Source organism: Cotesia glomerata, linkage group LG9 (assembly GCF_020080835.1).
Source record: "Cotesia glomerata isolate CgM1 linkage group LG9, MPM_Cglom_v2.3, whole genome shotgun sequence".
Lineage (NCBI taxonomy): Eukaryota > Metazoa > Arthropoda > Insecta > Hymenoptera > Braconidae > Cotesia > Cotesia glomerata.
The window spans coordinates 6597687-6618156 of record NC_058166.1 but is presented as its reverse complement, the minus strand read 5'-3'; the positions used below and the strand labels follow the sequence as shown (position 1 = coordinate 6618156).

General features: G+C 36.6%; 2 protein-coding genes across 2 annotated transcripts in view; one reads left to right on the top strand and one right to left on the bottom strand.

The window, feature by feature from the left end:
- The window catches only part of LOC123271286 (carboxypeptidase B-like), a 31414-nt gene extending 12730 nt beyond the window's left edge, over positions 1 to 18684 (top strand). Inside the window, exons 3-5 of the mRNA XM_044737574.1 lie at positions 17886 to 17942; positions 18312 to 18396; positions 18461 to 18684. Coding sequence (XP_044593509.1) covers positions 17886 to 17942; positions 18312 to 18396; positions 18461 to 18645 — 327 coding nt within the window. The 3' untranslated portion in view covers positions 18646 to 18684. The remainder of the gene's footprint in view (positions 1 to 17885; positions 17943 to 18311; positions 18397 to 18460) is intronic.
- LOC123271284 lies at positions 13500 to 14962 on the bottom strand. The gene is made up of 2 exons (XM_044737571.1): positions 14160 to 14962; positions 13500 to 14080 (listed from the first exon to the last, which is right to left on the bottom strand). The coding sequence occupies exons 1-2, from the start codon at positions 14404 to 14406 to the stop codon at positions 13515 to 13517; spliced, it is 813 nt and encodes a 270-aa protein (XP_044593506.1). The 5' UTR covers positions 14407 to 14962; the 3' UTR covers positions 13500 to 13514.
- Positions 18685 to 20470: the final 1786 nt, after the last annotated feature.

The window sequence follows — 20470 nt, the reverse complement described above, 5'->3', positions numbered from 1 at the left end:
TAGCGGAGACTTTATTTTTGCCGGAAAGTTCGGAGGACCAAATTTTCCGGAGTCTCCTAACATACTCGCTACGGAGAGTTGCTTGGACTTCGGAGACCGCATGCATGCGGTGCTCTTCCATTCCTAGATATCTATACAACTCTCCGGCGTCTAATTGTCTTAAAACGCTCCCATCTACCAACTCGACATCATCACCCGTAACAGAGCACTTACCCCTCGCCAGATGTACGACCGCACACTTGTCCAACCCAAAAGACATTCCGGCATCCCGCGTGTACTCTGCTACGATGTTAAGGGCCGCCTGTAGATGATCTTCATCAGCACTATACAGCTTCAGGTCATCCATATAAAGCAGATGGGTAATCGAGTATTTTCGATCACCCGGAGGCCCCACAGAGTACCCACGAGTTTTACGGCGAGCAACAGATATAGGCAGCAGTGAGATGCAAAACAGCAGAGGGCTTAAGGAATCACCTTGGAAGACCCCTCGTTTGTACTCTACAACTCCGGTTATGTGCAATGCGTTTCCACTTCCAATGTGAAAACGCGTTCGCCAGAGCTGCATTGTACGCCGAATGCATTCCACTATTTCAGGATTGACCCCCAGGCATTTGAGGAGATATAAAATCAACTCATGAGAAGTTGAGTCAAATGCCTTGCGATAGTCGATCCAGGCCATTGACAGGTTGCGTTGATAGTAGATCGCATCTTGTGTGACACATCGATCAACTATCAAGTTCTCTTTGCAACCTGACAGGCCTCTTTTGCTGCCACGCTGTTCATATATCTGTTGCCATACAGGTTCTATCTCATGCAAAATACGGTTGTTTAAAATTTTTGTAAAAATTTTATAAACCGCATTCAAGCAGGTGATAGGCCTGTAATTCTTTGGGTCAGACAAGTCACCTTTTTGGTATCAGTACGGTTCGCCCTTCCACGAGCCAGTCTGGAATCGGTTCGTCAGCTCTAATGTACGATGTAAATATACGGGCCAGATGGAGGTGGGTAGAAGTAAACTTCTTCCACCAAAAGACATTTATGCCATCTGGTCCCGGGGCAGCCCAATTTTTGCTGCCATTTAGAGCTGAACGAACTTCATTCACACTGACTGCAGGGCTCTCTTCATCAGCATTCTGTCTACGGTGTTCCCGACAGAATGCTTTAAAGTCGTGCAGAGCTGGAGTATTGGCGTTCACGTTTGGTTGATCTCCATACAACTCAGTCCAAAAAGCTTCCACCCGCTCAGGTGTTGGATAATTCCCGGTAACATCGGTCTTTGGTGTCAGAAAGCGTGAAGGGCTGGATCGAAACAACGAGTTGTCGACCAACCGCTTCAGCCTTTTCTCTAGTGACTTTTTGGCAGTCACTAGAGCCCGCAATTTATTGAGAGACTCTTCCTTGATGACAAGAAGAGTACTCTTATTCAGTGTGTGATGACGCCACCGAAGTTCAGCAGCAATGCGCCGAATTCGAGGCGTGTATGCTCTTTGAGTTGTTTCAAACTCAATCACACACTGAATGCGGGAGACCTGTTTCCGGGATCTGTCAATTTTGAGTCCAAGTTGTGAGATGCGCTGTCTCAACCTTGCCTCGATCGAGAGACAATGTCTCTCTCTCGGAAAAGCCGAAACTGCTGCACCATACACAACCTGGCTCACAGTGAGCAGGGTGGAATCCTCCAGGATGTTTGCACGGAGATCTTCATTTACCGCTTCTAGCTGTTGTTGGGAGTAAGTTATCTTTTTAGATATACTTACTTGCCGTCCTATAAAGGGATTGTTGTCATCCAAGGAGGAACGGCGTCGCTCTTGGTGTAATTGCGCCGGAAAGGAAAGTCTATTAGACTGCCTTCTATCCGGCACAAGCGATCTTCTATTACGCCGAAGATAAGCGGCATAATTACGCAGGTGTTTAGGCGTAAAATGCTCTAGCTCCGGATGCATATCACTCCAAAGAGTGTGCATCCGGGCCATATAACCGCTCACCCCCGGCTCGCTACGTTGGTAGCACACCAAGAGGTCGACTCGTAGTTCCTCCGTCCACTTAAAGAAAGTCCTTAAAGCGCCAGGGTCGTCATCGTTCATCGGGTCCGGCGTGCTCCTCCCACCTGATGAATGGTCCTCATCCGAAAAGGACCGGTTGTGGGGAGCACTTCTGAGATTACGTCTTGTTGTAACTCAGTATTTCAATGCAGTGGGTAGTTGGCCCACTGCATCGGCTACGTCGTTCGCCTACAGACCTGGTGTTATGGTCTGCGTTTCCCGCGATGCGCCGCTTGGAGGCTACGTAGCAAGCACCGCTTTGTGCTCAATTATTATTATTATTATTATTATATGTTATTAAATGCTCAGGGGGGTTGTCCCCGGAGTCCGATTCTCCGAGGGCCCAGCCTGAGCTCCATCCATTACTGCTGGACCACTCCGCACAACAAGGCGGTTAGTGATCACAGCAGGCCAAAGTCATTTTCCTAAGTAGACGGAGGGAACCTAGTATGACAGCCTTCTGCATCCTGACCGCCAAGAATTCAGCTTTTGATGAGCAAGCTGGAACTCTGGCAAGTGAGGATACAAAAGACTGTTTCATCCCTCCGAGGACGCCAACAATCAGGACGACGAGCTTGACACGGTAACCTGGGTAAAGTTTGCCAATTTCAAACAGGAGATCCTGATATATCTGTCTTTTGTGCTCTTCTTTGGCTGAGATGTTGTATTCAGCCGGGGCCGAGAACTCAATGACATAAATGTCACGAGTAGCCTTGTCGAAGAGCACAATATCAGGTTTGTTGTGATCTATCCGCCGAGTTGTTGCAAACGGCATGTTCCAATAAATTTTGCAACTGTCATTCTCAACAACCTGGGGAATATCTCCTGGCAGATAAGGCAGCACTGGTGTCATATCAATACCGTAGTAATGACGAAGATAGTAGTACAGTACTCTCAGGGCAGCGTTGTGACGCTGGATATATGCACCTCTCGCCAGCACAGGACATGCTGACAAAAGGTGCATGAGCGTCTCCGGGTGTTGTTTACACATCCTACATGACGTGTCCAGAAGCTGCACCTGGAGCACCTTGCTACGGTATTCTAGAGTGTTAATGACACCATCTTGGCAAGCAAATATGAACCCTTCAGTCTCGGACATCAGGCCAGCTGACTTTAAGAAGGAAAACGTCAGCTGGGTGGACAAGCCATGATCACGCACGTGTTTGAAGAACACGCTGTGCATGGACTTGTCCATCAGTTCGCCTAGGAGTAGTTTTTCCTCGGCGTTCCTGATGACGCTCTTGAATTCCTCCTTTCGGAGTTCCATAAGAGCATTTATCTCTCCAAGACCAAGGGTTCTTGCTGCATGTATAGCTGCCTTATTATTATTATTATTATTATTATTATTATTATTATTTTTATTATTATTATTATTATTATTATTATTATTATTATTATTATTATTATTATTATTATTATTATTATTATTATTATGTTATTAAGTTATTAAATGCTCAGGGGTTGTCCCCGGAGTCCGATTCTCCGAGGGCCCAGCCTGAGCTCCATCCATTACTGCTGGACCACTCCGCACAACAAGGCGGTTAGTGATCACAGCAGGCCAAAGTCATTTTCCTAAGTAGACGGAGGGAACCTAGTATGACAGCCTTCTGCATCCTGACCGCCAAGAATTCAGCTTTTGATGAGCAAGCTGGAACTCTGGCAAGTGAGGATACAAAAGACTGTTTCATCCCTCCGAGGACGCCAACAATCAGGACGACGAGCTTGACACGGTAACCTGGGTAAAGTTTGCCAATTTCAAACAGGAGATCCTGATATATCTGTCTTTGTGCTCTTCTTTGGCTGAGATGTTGTATTCAGCCGGGGCCGAGAACTCAATGACATAAATGTCACGAGTAGCCTTGTCGAAGAGCACAATATCAGGTTTGTTGTGATCTATCCGCCGAGTTGTTGCAAACGGCATGTTCCAATAAATTTTGCAACTGTCATTCTCAACAACCTGGGGAATATCTCCTGGCAGATAAGGCAGCACTGGTGTCATATCAATACCGTAGTAATGACGAAGATAGTAGTACAGTACTCTCAGGGCAGCGTTGTGACGCTGGATATATGCACCTCTCGCCAGCACAGGACATGCTGACAAAAGGTGCATGAGCGTCTCCGGGTGTTGTTTACACATCCTACATGACGTGTCCAGAAGCTGCACCTGGAGCACCTTGCTACGGTATTCTAGAGTGTTAATGACACCATCTTGGCAAGCAAATATGAACCCTTCAGTCTCGGACATCAGGCCAGCTGACTTTAAGAAGGAAAACGTCAGCTGGGTGGACAAGCCATGATCACGCACGTGTTTGAAGAACACGCTGTGCATGGACTTGTCCATCAGTTCGCCTAGGAGTAGTTTTTCCTCGGCGTTCCTGATGACGTTCTTGAATTCCTCCTTTCGGAGTTCCATAAGAGCGTTTATCTCTCCAAGACCAAGGGTTCTTGCTGCATATATAGCTGCCTTATACAAGAACGACCCCTTATGCGCATTCTCATGTTTATGAACAATTTGCATAAGAAAGTCATCCTCGTCTGCAGTGAAATTGACAACTTCGTGTGTTAAACCCAGGACCAAACGATCATGCAGCCGCTCCAATCTCTGCAGACCTCTCCCACCGATGGACCGGGAGAGGTATAATCTGGCGACTGATGAATTGGGGTGCATGCTCCGGTTCATGTTGATAGTCTTACGGGTTTTGATGTCGAGATCTCGCAGATCCTTTCGGGCCCATTTTAAGACACCGAAAGAGTATAGTAAGACTGGGACAGCGAGCATGTTAGTAGCGGAGACTTATTTTTACCGGAAAGTTCGGAGGACCAAATTTTCCGGAGTCTCCTAACATACTCGCTACGGAGAGTTGCTTGGACTTCGGAGACCGCATGCATGCGGTGCTCTTCCATTCCTAGATATCTATACAACTCTCCGGCGTCTAATTGTCTTAAAACGCTCCCATCTACCAACTCGACATCATCACCCGTAACAGAGCACTTACCCCTCGCCAGATGTACGACCGCACACTTGTCCAACCCAAAAGACATTCCGACATCCCGCGTGTACTCTGCTACGATGTTAAGAGCCGCCTGTAGATGATCTTCATCAGCACTATAAAGCTTCAGGTCATCCATATAAAGCAGATGGGTAATCGAGTATTTTCGATCACCCGGAGGCCCCACAGAGTACCCACGAGTTTTACGGAGAGCAACAGATATAGGCAGCAGTGAGATGCAAAACAGCAGAGGGCTCAAAAGACCCCTCGTTTGTACTCTACAACTCCGGTTATGTGCAATGCGTTTCCACTTCCAATGTGAAAACGCGTTCGCCAGAGCTGCATTGTACGCCGAATGCATTCCACTATTTCAGGATTGACCCCCAGGCATTTGAGGAGATATAAAATCAACTCATGAGAAGTTGAGTCAAATGCCTTGCGATAGTCGATCCAGGCCATTGACAGGTTGCGTTGATAGTAGATCGCATCTTGTGTGACACATCGATCAACTATCAAGTTCTCTTTGCAACCTGACAGGCCTCTTTTGCTGCCACGCTGTTCATATATCTGTTGCCATACAGGTTCTATCTCCTGCAAAATACGGTTGTTTAAAATTTTTGTAAAAATTTTATAAACCGCATTCAAGCAGGTGATAGGCCTGTAATTCTTTGGGTCAGACAAGTCACCTTTTTTTGGTATCAGTACGGTTCGCTTTTCTACGAGCCAGTCTGGAATCGGTTCGTCAGCTCTAATGTACGATGTAAATATACGGGCCAGATGGAGGTGGGTAGAAGTAAACTTCTTCCACCGAAAGACATTTATGCCATCTGGTCACCGGGCAGCACAATTTTTGCTGCCATTTAGAGCTGAACGAACTTCATTCACACTGACTGCAGGGTTTTTCATCAGCATTCTGTCTACGGTGTTCCCGACAGAATGCTTTAAAGTCGTGCAGAGCTGGAGTATTGGCGTTCACGTTTGGTTGATCTCCATACAACTCAGTCCCAAAAGCTTCCACCCGCTCAGGTGTTGGATAATTCCCGGTAACATCGGTCTTTGGTGTCAGAAATCGTGAAGGGCTGGATCGAAACAACGAGTTGTCGCCCAACCGCTGCAGCCTATTCTCTAGTGACTTTGTGGCAGTCACTAGAGCCCGCAATTTATTGAGAGACTCTTCCTTGATGACAAGAAGAGTACTCTTATTCAGTGTGTGATGACGCCACCGAAGTTCAGCAGCAATGTGCCGAATTTCGGGCGTGTATGCTCTTTGAGTTGTTTCAAACTCAATCACACACTGAATGCGGGAGACCTGTTTCCGGGATCTGTCAATTTTGAGTCCGTTGTGAGATGCGCTGTCTCAACCTTGCCTCGATCGAGAGACAATGTCTCTCTCTCGGAAAAGCCGAAACTGCTGCACCATACACAACCTGGCTCACAGTGAGCAGGGTGGAATCCTCCAGGATGTTTGCACGGAGATCTTCATTTACCGCTTCTAGCTGTTGTTGGGAGTAAGTTATCTTTTTAGATATACTTACTTGCCGTCCTATAAAGGGATTGTTGTCATCCAAGCGAGGAACGGCGTCGTTTTGGTGTAATTGCGCCGGAAAGGAAAGTCTATTAGACTGCCTTCTATCCGGCACAAGCGATCTTCTATTACGCCGAAGATAAGAGGCATAATTACGCAGGTGTTTAGGCGTAAAGTGCTCTAGTTCCGGATGCATATCACTCCAAAGAGTGTGCATCCGGGCCATATAACCGCTCACCCCCGGCTCGCTACGTTGGTAGCACACCAAGAGGTCGACTCGTAGTTCCTCCGTCCACTTAAAGTAAGTCCTTAAAGCGCCAGGGTCGTCATCGTTCATCGGGTCCGGCGTGCTCCTCCCACCTGATGAATGGTCCTCATCCGAAAAGGACCGGTTGTGGAGAGCACTTCTGAGATTACGTCTTGTTGTAACTCAGTATTTCAATGCAGTGGGTAGTTGGCCCACTGCATCGGCTACGTCGTTCGCCTACAGACCTGGTGTTATGGTCTGCGTTTCCTCGCGATGCGCCGCTTGAGGCCACGTAGCAAGCACCGCTTATTATTATTATTATTATTATTATTATTATTATTATTATTATTATTATTATTATTATTATTATTATTATTATTATTATTATGTTATTATTATTATTATTATTATTATTATTATTATTATTATTATTATTATTATTATTATTATTATTATTATTATTATTATTATTATTATTATTATTATTATTATTATTATTATTATTATTATTTCTTTATTCATCGACCATGAAGTCGAAACTTCTTGCGGCCGTCTATTAATACAAAATAATCCATGGTATAGCATTTTATGAAAACAATAAAAATAAAAGTAGATGTAAAATTAAACTTAAATATTAAATATGTTAATAAATTCCAAGTTATATTCGAACAGTTCAATCAACGTTGATCACTCAACCTCCTTGCAAATCGCATGTAACAAAAATTTAACTAATTATATAATGTAATGTAATAATCTAATAATATAATGCGATAGACAAGATTTCAAACTATAGTAAAATGTCAAATCAACTTAGATATCAAATATCAATTGCACAATGGCTTATGACCTATCCACACTCCAAAAGTGTATGTATGTAAACCTCTCCCGGGAAAAAATGATCAGATCTGATCAGACATGAACAGGCATGAGTCTTCAGGTCTGATCAGGTATGAAAAATGACCGGGTCTGATCAGACCTGGCCAGGCATGTTCAGGTCTGATCAGATCTGTTCATGTCTGACTCGATCAGGTCCATAAAAATCGGTGCCGACGGGGATTCGAACCGTACACCTCGCGCTCTTCAGACTGACACTTTACCTCTTGACCAAATGATTCATCTTAACTTGAGAGTATCTTTCGAGCTACTTCAAGTAATTCAAATTTTATACATGATTTATCCTTATAGTTAACGGAGTTCTATACCTAATTTATTAATTATTAATAATTAATCATATATTACAGTGATTTATTCGGAACGGCTATGTATTTTTTTTCGCTCCATTAACATATGGTTCTACACTGAGAGAGAATTTTATTCAATAGTAATAAAACAGTTTATTTGGACTTGAAAAAAAATTTAGTTAATATTAATAAAATTATATTTCATATAAATAAAATTATATTAGTATTTAATAAAATTTCATAAGTATTTAATAAAATTTTCTTAAATACTAATATGTGTTTATTAAAATAACCACGAACGACGCTTTCGTTTGCTGTCATTAATACGAATATTAAGTCATTAAAAGAAATAAGCTCCAAAAAAAAAAAAAAAAATTAATATTCATCAATTAATTATAATATATTCAAATATATTTTCACAGTAAAGTCTTTTAATAAATAGTATTAAGATTTTTAACAAGACATCCTAACCTAACCTATTTGTTTACTTCATGACGAATCACATGTAGAGATTTTAAATAATAAAAATAAATAAATATTCGATTGAATTTATGAAATCATAGTCTTTATTTTTAACAAATGCGTCCCTACATTGTCTGGTTTTCTGCTTCTGTTTTCATTTTATTAAATAATGTCTAACTCTTATCGATTCATTTGTGAAATTTTTTAATTTAAGTGCATAAAAATTAACATCCACTCGGATAACAACAGTTGTAGACTTTGTATTTCAAAATATAGTTCCGACAAAATTCAATTTTACTTAATTATTTATTCAATTAATTACTGATCAATACTTGTTAGTTAGTTGATTAATGAATTTTCTTTATATTACATGTAGATAAATATTCATTACATACTAAGAAACATTTATTAGTATTTAATAAAATTTTTATTAGTATTTAAGGAAATTTAATTAATATTTAATAAATTTTTATTTGGGATTAGCCAAATAAACGTTTTATTAAATAGTAATAAAATTTCATTACTATTAAATAAAATTGTCTCTCAGTGTTGGCTAGATATCAGACATGGACAGGTCTGATCAGGTCTGAGCGTATTTAAGGCTTCAGACATGAACAGACATGAGCAGGCATGAACAGGTCTGATCAGATCTGAACGTATTTAACGCTTCAGACATGAACAGACATGAGCAGGCATGAACAGGTCTGATCAGGTCTGAGCGTATTTAATGCTTCAGACATGAACAGGCATGAGCAGGCATGAACAGGTCTGATCAGGTCTGAGCGTATTTAATGCTTCAGACATGAACAGGCATGAACAGGTCTGATCAGGTATAATTTCAGGCCTGATCATACATGAACAGGCCTGCTCAGGTCTAATTTCAGGCCTGATCAGATATGAACAGGTCTGCTCAGGTCTAATTTCAGGCCTGATCAGATATGAACAGGTCTGATCAGTCCTGATCATTTTTTCCCGGGCTCATAACTTTTGAACGGCTTGACCGATTTGATCGCGGTTGGTGCCATTCGAAAAGGTTTGACTTAACTTAGATTTTGAATACAAGTTGGACCGATTCGGACCGATAGATTTTGAAAAATCTTAAAAAAACGGCGAAAATAATTTTTTTCAAATGTTGTTTTTTTTTTTAATAACTTTCAAACGGTATGACTGATAAATCCCAAAAAGTATTCAGCTCCTAACATAAAAAAACCACGTCGATCGCCACCAAACTGGTCAAAATCGGTTGATTCGTTCGTGAGTTATCGTTGACGAAAGAAATCGAAAAAAGTGTTTTTTTCGAATTACTCCAAAATTTCCGGTCTGATCAATTTTGTGTTGAAAATATATCATAGAATTTGAAAAACTGCATGAAATGCCGCTAATCGCGTGAAAATCGGTTTATTCATTGAAAAGTTATTGTGGTTTGAAAATTCAAAAAATAGTGTTTTATTAAACTTTTATCAGACTTTTGACACGAAAATTATATTTTTGAGCTTAAAGAGCTCAAAAACGTAATAAGTGCAATTTTGAGCGCTTAATTACGAAAGTAGCGGGAAGTTGCAGGGATGGCATTCAGGGTCAACCATTTTCCTAATTTTTTTATGTTTAAATTTCTATAGCTCAGTGGCATTTCTTAGCATCGCTTTGACCATGGACGGGTTTTTTTCAGAATTGAATGTTCTAAAAAAGTGTCCCTTGCGGCCAAGCCGTAACTCGAACCGGCAAGGTAGTACAGCCCGACCAGAAATTTAAGTTCGGTGGTGGTTCGTTCTGAATTAGGCATGCCGAGTTCCAAGTTCGCGCCGAACTAGGAAGCCAAAGTTGGCCCACGTCCCAGAAGTAACGCAGTCGCGAGTTTGGGCCTAACTTGGCTTCCGACTTAGGCAGTGGTTCGGAAACCACACTTGCTGGTGACTATCTGAGCCTCATTTGGTCCGAATTTGGCTACCTAACTGGGCAGCAATTAAGAATCCAAATTCACACGTAAAGATCCAAATTGAATCCTTTCTTTGTTTTTAGCTATTTTTATTATAAACCCAAAGTTAATAATAATGAATGCTTATTTTTTTTAATTTACTTTTAAAATTTTGCATCTGAGTATCGAGTTAAGGACGAAATTTTTCAAATATTAAATAAAAAAAAATTTTTTTTTTTTTGTATTATTTTTTTTATATTTTCGGTAGTTTTTTTTCGCTTTTTAGGGTTTTTCTTACGATGAAGAATTTTTTTTTGATTGGTCGATTTTATGGGTCAAGGGGGAAGGAGATGATGGAGCTAGATACATTAGTCACACACAACACTTAAATTTACTTCACACTCGCCTTAAGAATAATTAAAATTAATAATTATTAATTATCCAAAATTGAACTTGTCGAACGCGAGATTCGAACACTATACCCGACGCACGAGAGCCTTATACCATACCGCAACGCTACGCCGATGATGAGCGAACTCTTGTCTCAAGATACTTATAAGCCCGACACTTTGGCAAACATTCGGTTACCATTGCAACAGTCGAGTTAGGAATTCCGATATTATACCTAAGTGAGGACTTGCCACAGGCTTACCTAGTCAAGTTCGATTTTGATAGACCAAGCTTCAGAATACCTTTAGTTACCGTTCGGTAAGCTTTTGGTTACCGTTATCTTCGGTAAGCCTTTGGTTACTGTTATTTCATAACAGTTTGGCAATCCATAATATACCGAACTTAGGCATTTCCACAGTTTTGCCTAAAAAAGCTCGATCGTGGTGTACCAAGTTTCAGTAAACCTTTGGTTACCGTTATTTCATAACAGTTTGGCAACCCATGAAATGCCGAACTTAGGCATTGCCATAGGTTTTTTGAAGTGAGCCCGAGCTTGGTCAACCAAACTTGGTTAAGCCTTTGGTTACTGTTATTTCATAACAGTTTGGCAATCCATGAAATACCAAACTTAGGCAGTGCCGAACTATTACACGATTACATCGAATATGGAATTCTTTTGGCATACCAATGTTCGGCTTGCCTAATTTAAAACAAATAAGATCCAAATTAGGCTAGCCTAAGTTTGGAAAGCCAACTTCGCCCCAAACTGATTTTTTGGCATGCCTCACTAAAATTCTAGTCGAGAGGCCTCTATACTTGATTTTTCCATGAAATTCGCGTTTTTTTGCATTTGTCTCGTGAATGACAAGAGCTACAGAAAAAATGTGAATGACAAACTTGTAGAAAATTCAATTTTCTACAAAAAAGGTCCTGAGCACCAAGTCACTAAAATAAAAATTTTCAGAGATATTTAATGATATTTTTAAAAAGTATTTTTTATAGTGTGACGCAATTTTCGATAAGCATTTGAAATTACTAAAAATTGATTATTAAATATCTCTGAAAATTTTGATTTTAGCGACTTAGTGCTGAGGACTTTTTTTTGTAGGAAATTGAATTTTCTAATAGTTTGTCATTTACACTTTTTCTGTAGCTCTTGTCATTCCCGAGACAAATGCGAAAAAACGCGAATTTCATGGAAAAATCAAGTTTAGAAGCCTGTACTACCTTGCCGGTTCGAGTTACGGCTTGGCCGCAATATACACTTCTGTAGAACATTCAATTCTGAAAAAAACCCGTCCATGGTCAAAGCGATGCTAAAAAATGCCACTGAGCTATAGAAATTTAAACATAAAAAAATCAGAGTTTCTGTGTTTTTTTAGGGGTAAATCTTTAAACGCCTGGGTCGAGGTCTTAATATCAATATTAAGGGCCCAAACTTTCAGGGTATTTTTTTTGGGTTACTTGCAACAATATTTCACAATGGGACCGAAAAAGAAAAATAGTTTAAAAAAAAAGCACCCTAATAAAGATGTCTTTTAATCACCATGTATTTTACAGATACTGAATTTAGTTTTGATAATTATTTCTATTCCATGAATTCTAAATAATAAATCATTCTGTGAAATTCTTACCCAAAATGAATGCATTAAATTTTATTAATCAAAAAAAAATTTTTTTCTCTTTTATTTCGTGAGCCTATGTTGAATTTAAAATTTTATAAAAAAAAATCCTGAAATTTTACAAAAATTTATAAAAGGAGTTTTTTTTTTATAATGTCAAAAATTATAGTGACTGAATCCTTTCTGAAATCCTTTTTGAAACTAAGTTAATTAGAGAAAATAAATATTTATTTTAATGAAATGAGACTTATTAAATATTTAAATTACAAAAAAAAACGAGAAATATTTTTTATTCTGATAGATATTTTCAAATAAATAAATTCATTATTGAACAAATAATTACTTACAAGGAAACTCTCTCCGGTGTCCCCCTCCGATTTTGATGAAACTGAGATATGTTATTCTCCGTCGAAATCTAAGAGACACGTATTTTTTTTTATCTGCGGAAAAACATTTCTAGGGGGTGAAACTACCCCTCAAAGTTTAGCCTCCAAAGGGGTGTTTTTCAAGTTTCGCATACTTGCAGTTTAAATAATCGAATGGGACCAATTGCATAATTTTCAGGGTGGAAAATCATGAAAAATGCTTTTGGTTTTATAATAAAACAATGGATAGAACAAAAGTTATGAGGGTTGAAAATCACAAAACTTTTATAAAAAAAAAACTATTCGATGGATTTCAATGAAACCAACGGCAATCGGAAGAGGAAAAAAAAGTAGAGAATACGTCTTTCGGGGTTTTTCCGAAAAATTAAGTTTAGGGGGTGAACATCCCTTAAGCATATCTACATTGACCACCAAGAAAATATCGTTTTTTATATTAATTTCGATATGAATTCATCAATAATAATTTGTTCGTACATTTCTAGCATTTAGAAAATAATAATAATATTATATCTTAATATTTTACTTACTTGTTTACTTCTCATCCCAAACTTTATTTTGTGTATCGGGACATCAAATATTATAAATGTCATGTAATGTGAATCTGTTTTGGAAAAAAAGAAAAAAGAAAAAATGCTTACAATATATGCTTTACTATAATCAAATTAAATTTAAAAATAATTTACAAATGATTTTTTACAAAAATATTTAATATTTCTGATGTTTATGAAATTTAATACTTAAATTCATCATTTTGTCATATGCAGATATATTCAATATATGTTTTGCAATCGTGATGTTCATGAAAAAAATGTTGAAAACACAACGACTTTTTGCACCATGAACAGCGGATAATTGCTATATTTTGACAACCAGGAACCTCACAATGAGAATTGCATGATCCGTGAAATGCAAAATCCACAGGATTTTCGAACTCATCTGGTTTTACTTCTGTGTAGCCACTTTTGTACCACGAGTACTTGAATAAATTTATGTACCGAGGAGATGACAATTGGATATGTGTAAGTGATTGTAATTTTATAATGTTATTTCGTAAATGCAAGTTTATGTCCAAATTCATCAAAACTGTACGATCCGAAAAATATCGAACAAAATTTTTCCATACTCGGAATCCAAAAACATCAAGCGGTTGAATTTTCCCAGTTGTACCTTTTGGTAAGATCATTACTTCAGTATCTTTATTTGTTGGTTTAACGCTTTGTACAACTTGAGGACAATGCCCATTCCATGAGTCAATTAGTAATAAAGATTTTGGGCCCACATTTGGAAAAAACACCCTCTCCAACCAAATTTTGAAATGATCTGAAAATTAAAAAATATGAACTATTTGTATCAACAATAACTTATGCGCAAACCAGAAAAAATAAAGAATAATTCGTACCTGATGTAAGTTTTCCTGATTTTGATGCTTCTATGTATACATTATGAGGTCTAAAAAGTGTTGTTTCAACTATTGGTCCAAATTTACCACTTGGTTCTTTTAGAACCAAAAAAAGTGGGGATAAAAGCTTTCCATCAGGGGATACAGTTGGTTGAACTGTGTAACTATGAGTAGTAGAAGTAACAGATTGTACAAGACATTCTACTTGCTTCTCTCCTTCAACAGCTAAAGTTCGACCGGAATGCATTTCCAACTGAAAACCACTTTGATCTGAATTATATACGTTTGCTAATTCATAAATTTTAATTTTTTGTTTTACATTATTGACGAATTCCTCAGCTTGCTGTTTTAATGATTTACTATCTTCAATGGTTTTGGACGTGATAAACTTATTTATTTTTCTTGATACGATGCGATGTGCTCTTTTGAATGACGCGATCCACTTTGTTGATGCTTTAAAACGGAAATCTTCCGCACCAATTTCTTTTTGAGCTTGTAAGGCCCATCTTTTTATGTCACAATCATGTACGATTAAACCTGCATCTATAGCTGCTTTGAAATTTTGTAATGTATATTCACAAATTCTTGCTAATTTTTCCTTATAAGTCCCTCCCTGATTTAAAGTAAGAGCCCATCTTCGTAACTGTCGCACAGATTGTACCTTTCTAAATTTTTGTCTAACACTGTCTAAACTTAAATTTCTTTTTTTGCCACTACGCCAGTACTCGACGGCTTTCAATTTATATTCATAAGATAAATCTTCAACATCCTTAGTGCATTCGTCGATAGGTGTTTCTTAATCAACTAGTGCATTTGCCCACTCTTTATCTTCCACGACTTCCATCGTCCAATCTTTATACGGTTCTTGGAAATGCAAAGAACTTTCTTCGAACATTTCGACTCCGGAGTATTCGTTCATAGCATTGAGTAAAATATTTTCAAAACTTTCTTTGATTTGTATTTCTTCGTCATTTACTGGCGATTCTGGAATGTTCATGACTTGAAATGTTGTTAAGAGTAGTCTTATAACATTTATAGGATTGACTTTCATTTTGCTCTATGTACTAAAATAATGATTTTCGTACAATTTTAAATTATTCACTTATTAAAAAAAAAAAAAAAAACACGATTATAATATTGAATTATAAAAGATGAAGTACATCGCAGTAACTAAACTAATCTCGAAATGATACATTTATTTATACTATGTTGTTTTTCACATTACTGACTCATATATACTAAAAATATAATTATCTCTTTTTTTGTATGAGATAACGATGAATGATTATTATGATTATAATAAATCATTATAAGCATTTTTTTTTTTTTTTTTTTTTTTTTTTTTCCAAAGCAGATTCACATTAAATGACATTTGTAATATTTGATGTCCCGATACACAAAATAAAGTTTGGGATGCGAAGTAAACAAGTAAGTAAAATATTAAGATATAATATTATTATTATTTTCTAAATGCTAGAAATGTACGAAAAAATTATTATTGATGAATTCATATCAAAATTAATATAAAAAACGATATTTTCTTGGTGGTCACTGTAGATATGCTTAAGGGATGTTCACCCCCTAAACTTAATTTTTCGGAAAAACCCCGAAAGACGTATTCTCTACTTTTTTTTCCTCTTCCGATTGCCGTTGGTTTCGTTGAAATCCATCGAATAGTTTTTTTTTTATAAAAGTTTTGTGATTTTCAACCCTCATAACTTTTGTTCTATCCATTGTTTTATTATAAAACCAAAAGCATTTTTCATGATTTTCCACCCTGAAAATTATGCAATTGGTCCCATTCGATTATTTAAACTGCAAGTATGCGAAACTTGAAAAACACCCCTTTGGAGGCTAACTTTTGAGGGGTAGTTTCACCCCCTAGAAATGTTTTTCCGCAGATAAAAAAAAATACGTGTCTCTTAGATTTCGACGGAGAATAACATATCTCAGTTTCATCAAAATCGGAGGGGGACACCGGAGAGAGTTTCCTTGTTAAAAAAATACACAAGCAGATTTTTTTCTTAATTTTTTTTTCTATGCATTTTACGATTATTATTTCATTTTTTTGTTTTTTTCTATTCTTAAAATCAGAGTTAATTTATAATATATTTATAACTTTAAATTTATTAAATTAAATTAAGATCTTTTCTCAAAATAAAGTAGTAATATGATAGATTATAAATTAATATCTTTATTCACAGGTGTATTTGTTGCCTGCCCCCCCCCCCTCGACCAGCAGCACTCGCTTCGCTCGTGCTGCAAATGTCGGGGACAGGCATCAATTTTTTTTCAAAGCAATTTTTTGCGTACTTTCGACCGGATAGCAAGAAAACTAGTATACATTACATATACATTACACGGGCAGAAATTTGAGAGCCCTGAACTGTGCGCCATAATGTGCGCTTCGCCTCGGGCATCATGGCGCGCAGTGCAGGAATCTCAACTTTCTGCCCTTGTAATGTAATATACTATTTTTTAAATTCAAAAATTCATATTTTTGAAAAAACAAAAAACTCGGCTTCGCCTTGGACATCATGGCGCGCAGTGCAGGAATCTCAACTTTCTGCCCTTTTAATGTAATATACTATTTTTTAAATTCAAAAATTCATATTTTTGAAAAAACAAAAAACACAGTTCTAAATATTTCAGGATCTTTTAAGATCAGTACAAGGTATTATTAAAAAAAAAATCAAGCCAAAATTTTAATGTCGACCGTTATTTTTGACGATTTACAAAAATTCTGAAATTGACAAATTTGGCTTTTTTCAAAAGTTTTTTCCAAAATGTTTTTTTTTTTAAATAGCCCCAAGTGTCCCCTTTCAAACGAACGAATGGCCATTCCTATATCTATAATAGCGTTTGAGATATTACAAAATTAAAAAATTGAAAAAATCGCGAAATTTCGAATTTGCAAATCTTTTGAAAAAAATTTTTTTATTTTTTTTCCTTTGGCAGAATTTTGTTTTGTGTTCCAAATAGAGTTCCAAATAGAGTCAAATAAAACTGAAAAAAAAAATTTCACAATTTTAAGAAAATTACAAAAAAAATTTTTTTCGTTGCTCATTTTACTCCTTTTTATAGTTTAATTTTTCATTTTTCACCAGTATTATGATATTGCTTCTGCGATGCTGGATTATTTTCATGTTTTATAATAAAAAACATAATTTTCTTTACACACCTTTTTGACTTTAAAAAAAATTTTTATGAAACCAAAAGAGCATATGCCTTTGAAATACGCCTTTTTGGCGTTGGTAAATTAAAAAAAATTTTTTACTGATCTTGACGTTTTGGACGATTCTAAGTTGATAAACAAAAAAAAATTTTTTTAATCATCAATTATTTTTATCATCATAAATATTTTAAGAATACTTAGTAGAAATTCATGAATATTAAAAGACTGATATTGTCGGACTTGAGGGTTCAAAATCGGACCTCTCGGTGAATGTTCGGACTCCTGGGTTCAAGGTCGGAGTTAAAGGACTACAGGGCTCTCAGTCGGATCTATTCCGGGTTAGACGAATCTATATAGGCTCTAAATTTCGACTCGGGCAGGAATCCGCTAGGGATGTTTAATTTACAGTGTTTAAGAAAATATTGATATAAGAAATTATTGATGTGAGAAATTTTAGGGGTGAGAAATTTTTGTCATGAGAAATATTGCGGGATTAATAAAGGCGGGGGAGTCTTATTATTATTATAGAGATAAAAATTTCAAATTTTCAGTACTTTTTACATCCATGGGGATATACGTCATCCTTACCTCAAAATGAACCTGAGCTTGTAAGTATTAATAATTTCAAAGAAGAAATAAGCCAATAGCGTCCTTGGAATTTTAAATAATCAATTTTTTTTCGTATTTTTTCGTAATGAGGCCGCAATTACTCACTTTTTCATAATGATACTGAACTGCAAATTTTTAGAATTTTTTTTCACAAATGAATTATGGTAAAAATAAAAAAAAATTATTTAATTCATAGAAATTTTAAAAAACTAAAAATGCAATCATTGAAAAACATTTCATAATACTAATTTATATGTTGAATAACAAAAAATAAAACGAAAAATTGTTAGTACATGCAGCTAGTTTAAGTATCATATTTTTTTTGGTTCAATGATAACATTGTAATTTGTGATTATTAAATTATTTAGAGAAGCGTAGGTGAAAAGGCTGCTGCTGCACTCGCCGCATCTTTCGGTACTCGTTATGTCGTCGGAAGTTCAACAAATGTTTTATGTAAGTGATGAACATTGAAACGAAGATCGATATGGTAGAAATAATTAATATTTTCTTTGTCTAGATGCTGCAGCAGGAGGCAGTGACGACTGGTTAATGGGAGTAGCAGGCGCTAAATTATCTTACACAATAGAATTACCAGGTGGCAGATTCGATCCACCTCCTTCTCTTATTGGATCTGTTGGAGTTGAAACCTTTGAAGCTTTTAAAGTGTTCCAGGCTTATGTAGAAAAAAATTTTTCAAATTAATTATCAAATGAATTAACATATTTTAGATTAGTTGATTATTATTGACAATCCACTTAGGGGAAGGTGGGGCAAGACGGACCACTTGGGGCAAGAAGGCCCACCTCAAAAATTGACCAAAAATTTATTTTTCTAATTTTTTTTTAATCACCACAAATTCGGGTTATTGATGCGTTTTTAGCTCAAAAACGTAATAAGTGCAATGTTAAGCGCTTAGATATGGAATTAGCTGGAAGTTACAGGGATGGCCTTTAGGGTCAACCGTTTTCCTAATTTTTTTGATTTGCACAGATTCAAAATGAGCATTGAAAGTTTAGTTAAGGTCATTGCAAATCTCATAAGTGAAGTTGAAATTTATCTATCTTCAAGTGCGACGAATTTTTCTGTTACTTAAAATTTTCTTAGTAACATCCATTTTTTGTAGAAAACAAATTTAATATGTTTTTTACGAATTCTATTTAAATAAGTAGCCAAATTTATTTTTCACATATCATAAGAACAATTTATCGGTTATGTCTTTCGCAGCAGTTCCTGGCCCTAGTGATCAGCAAAAATAACATGTATGTTAAATTCTTAGTCCGTTGACTGAATAACTACATGTAATGTTAAGTTTTGGAAACCTTACAATGACATTTTACTCGCTGCCAAAGAGACGATTGTTGTAAGGAAATTTTTAGTAAATTTTATTGAAATTTAATAGACATGTCCTAAATTCCATGTTTCAAAAAGTTCTAATTTATAAACAACATTTTTTCTATTCTACTTATCTCTCTGACACAGCCTGCATATGAATTATATGCATATGAAACTATTGTTTGGAAATAAGAATTGTTCGTTGTTAACGCCCCCACAATTCCTATTAAGGTTGGAATTTAATTAATAAAATCCATTCTTAGTTGAACTTGACACGAAGATTATACACGAAGATTTCTACCAAATTTGAAGTCTATAAGAACTATAGCTAGGAAATTTGAAATTTTAATTGTTAATATCTACCCCTGCAATCCTTATTTAGGTCGGGTTATCGTAAAGTCCTCATTTAGATTACTTCTACATCACACAATTTTGGAGTCTGTAGGAGCTATAGCTCGAAAATTTACAATTTTCATTGTTAACACCCACCCCCGCTATCCATATTGGGAGTAGATTGTCATAAAATCCGTTTTTAGATCATTTCTCCATCACATACAGAACATTCTTATCAAATTTGGACCTAATAGGAGCTACAGCTCGGAAATTTTAAATTTAGATTGTTGACATTCACCCCCGCAACCCTTTGTGGGAGTGAGATATATGATTTAGAGTTATTATAAATTAATCCTCACAATATTCACAAATGTAATTATCGGTACTGTACTTGGTAATAGGTTTGTAGGAAAAATCATTTCACTCAATTTTTTTTCTGTAAAAGTAGGGGAACGATTGGTATTGTGTTAACAATAGTTTTTCTGAGTAATATAAAAGTGAATGCAGTTGTCCAGGAGAGAAATAAAAATATATTTGACGTAAGAAAGAACTTTACCATGAAAATAAAATAATTTTTGTTTTCATCATTTTTTGGAGGTGGGCCATCTTGCCCCAAAAAAAAAATTTTTTTTTGGAACTTTGGAAAAATTCCGGTGATTTGAGTCAAAGTTGGACGAGAGTAAATCCACTTGATAGTAGAAAGCCACAAAAAATAAAAACCGGCTTAGGTGGGCCGTCTTGCCCCACTCTCCCCTATTGTGTAATTTATTTTATTGTCATCATCATTTCTGTATTTTTAATCCGAACAAAAACAGTTTCACTGTAAAAAAATTGCGCCAAGTCCACGTTCATAAGACTATTA